At 41.9% G+C, this 2,931-nt stretch overlaps 1 protein-coding gene across 1 annotated transcript in view; it reads right to left on the reverse strand.

The window, feature by feature from the left end:
* Positions 1-2,931, reverse strand: part of LOC108784582 (patatin-like phospholipase domain-containing protein 2) — a 20,380-nt gene that overhangs the window by 4,739 nt on the left and 12,710 nt on the right. Inside the window, exons 4-5 of the mRNA XM_018553432.1 lie at positions 1,510-1,719; positions 295-355 (exon numbers count right to left, since the gene is read on the reverse strand). Of these exons, the coding sequence (XP_018408934.1) occupies positions 295-355; positions 1,510-1,719 (271 nt within the window). The remainder of the gene's footprint in view (positions 1-294; positions 356-1,509; positions 1,720-2,931) is intronic.

The raw sequence follows: 2,931 nt of genomic DNA on the forward strand, positions 1-2,931 counted from the left end.
ATGTTTGAGTACATGTTATCATACAGTTTGTTATATAGAGAGCACTATATTTGCTTATTAAATAAATTACATCTGCAAACACCACTTTCTACTTTGTAGTGCTGCAGTTGGCTTTATGCTCCTCCCAACAAGAGTGCACACTAAAAGTAGAACAGGTGCAGTCTTTACCAGTAGCCTCCTACATAAGTGAAGTGACCAAGTCATAACCAAAAGTTGAGATATTGTAAAAGTGAAAAATATGTGTAAGAGAAAGCAGAATGTACATTGGCAGATTTAACAAAAAATAAAACATACTGTTGTCCTTTAGGAAGCGAAGTGCATCATTGTATCCCTGCTGACACATCTCTCCCAGAACCTGTGGAAACATCAGGACCATGAAATGTGATGGACAAACAATATGCCTGCAAGGGAAATGTACCACCATCAGACAGACATGTCTGATGGCCAATACCCTCAGTAGTGGCCATCAGACATACTAAAACATGGCAAGCTGAGCAAGTGAAGATTTTGCCCAAGGCAGCCAGATTGTGCTGTCATTCCTTTTAACAGTCTACCAAAAAAATATTTAAATTAGAAGCATAGAGCTGATTGGTTGCTGCTTGTAACATCTTCACCCCCGTGTTTAAGAAATGAGGCCCAGTGTCTATATGGCCCAAGTTCAGTACACAGATAAGGCTATGATGTGGGCTAGCTTTGCAAGTTCAAGCATCATAAATTGTATACGACACCAAGACAGGGGAGCAGCTGTAGGTTTCACTAAAGGAACCAAAAAGAAAACAGCCATTGTGGCCAATAAAAAGCACCATCAAGTTTCTAATGAACAGCTAGGTCAAGCAAAAAGATCTATTTTCTGCAAGAAATATGGGTGCAATGTTTTTTTTAAAGGGCAACCATAGACAGGCAAATCTTGAAGAGCGGAGCCAAATCTACCATAACTTCGACTGACTTCACATATTCGAGAAGTTGGCTTTGGCACATGCAGTGAAGGGAATATTCACAGGAGATTTCAACATGTTGTATACTCCAAATTAAAGTGTACCACATCTCATAAAAAATAAATAGAGGGGGTTTACATTAGTCAAATAACCTAACATATCAACCCAAAAACTTCAACATAGGCCCCATTTAGGGTAACGTGATAGACTCTTGGTAGGCCAACTACCCCCTCACCCCAACCACTGATATGGAACATTCTCCACACTCTGCTGCTGCTCCATTCTTTGTGGGAGTTTGCAGTCTAACCCTGCACCGTCAATGTCAGAGCTTACACAGGGTTAATAAACTGCTTCCTTCCCCCATTTGAGGGTGTTCAGGTCTGGCGATTGGTCACTCGGGAATGAGCACTGCATTCAGCATTCTCCTCCATATCCCGAATATTTCCAAGCTCTTTGACAGATGGCGGAGTGTGGGGACGGAGAGTAGCAATGGGTATGTGGTTGGCCAACCATAAATAGGCAAAAATCAAAAATTATCTTTAAACAAAAATAGGACAGAAGAGATGCGACTTACTTTGGGCTCTGGTGGGAAAAGTGCCCGCGTTAACCTGTAGAGGTTCCCCAGGCTGAACTGGATGCTGGTGTTGGTGACTCTCAGCTCATGGAAGTTGGTGGAGTTATCTTTGGGGCAGATATCAGATTCCCCTGAGAAAGGAGAGATTGTGATGGTGTTCTTCAGTTCATATTCAGGTAAGTTGTTGCTAATGCCACCATCCACATAACGCTGAAAAAAAACAAAATGTAAAACAATTATGTTAAAGAGAGCACATGTACCACCAATGTTACCAGTGCTTTGTAGATACTTGTGACTCCCCTCTGCAAACCCAACCCACCCAGATTTAAAGGCAGCTGTAATTCTACTACTTTTCTGGATTAAAAGAACATTGCTTATTGAGGCTGCCCATCACATTTCAAGTGTAACTCCACCTTTGAGGGAAATAAACCCCACAAAAAACAAACAATCCTCAAAGTGATCTATGTACATTGCAAGTAAAAAAAAAAAAAAAGTTTGTTGCAGATGCATTCCTTTCCTGTTCTATAGAAAAAGCTGTTTTTTCACAATCTTCTTTTCAGACGGATTCCTGAATAGGAGGTTCTGCTTCATTACAGCCACCTGTTGAAATCTCACTGTTCTAATAAAGAAAAAGTGGTTGACCTTCGGGGAGTATCTAACCCAAACAGACATTGCCTAAAATGTTACTTGTATTTTAGTTCAGACATCTGGGAAAACCTGCGGGCCAAAAATCACACCAGCAGAAATAGAATAAAACAACACTTACACCAGCCATGTACAGTAAGCTCCAAGATAGTTTAACAATTTGTACAGAGATTGTAGTCCATCACGGAAGTGAGCTTGGAGTGGTGGCTACTCTACAACACACACAGGGACCATGGGGAACAAAAGTAGCCACCCTCCAGAAGGAAGGACAGTGTCAGCACCAATTCAGAGATGATTTGAGGATCTACAGCCGAGTGATACACAAATAAGATGTATTTTTCTTAATGGTTAAAAAGGAGTACTATGAGGTGAGTGCTTTTCACTCACCTCATAGTTTTAACCCACCTGTGACAATGAGACTGTCACAGGTCGGCTCAGTAGATCGGGAGGTGAGCGAACACATGCCGGTGTTCGCTCACTTCTCGATCCCGTCACGGCTCTCTGCAGCGACAGGGGAGGGGATGGATTCCCCCCACCAGCGCTGACTGGCGGAACAGACGGGGGAGGAGCTTAGGGTGACGGGAGGACGCTAGTTTGTGTCCTCCCATTACCCTAAGGAGAACTACGGGGCGAAGCCCTGACCCCATAGTTCTCCTTTAAGCTACTTGAATGCATTTTTAAGATTTAACTCTCAAATTTAGGGTCACTTTAAAATTAAAAAATGGCTTGTGTAGCATTTTTTGTGTGTGTAAATATATATATATTATATATATACAT

This window comes from Nanorana parkeri, unplaced genomic scaffold, assembly GCF_000935625.1.
Source record: "Nanorana parkeri isolate BGI_ZX_2015 unplaced genomic scaffold, ASM93562v1 scaffold120, whole genome shotgun sequence".
Lineage (NCBI taxonomy): Eukaryota > Metazoa > Chordata > Amphibia > Anura > Dicroglossidae > Nanorana > Nanorana parkeri.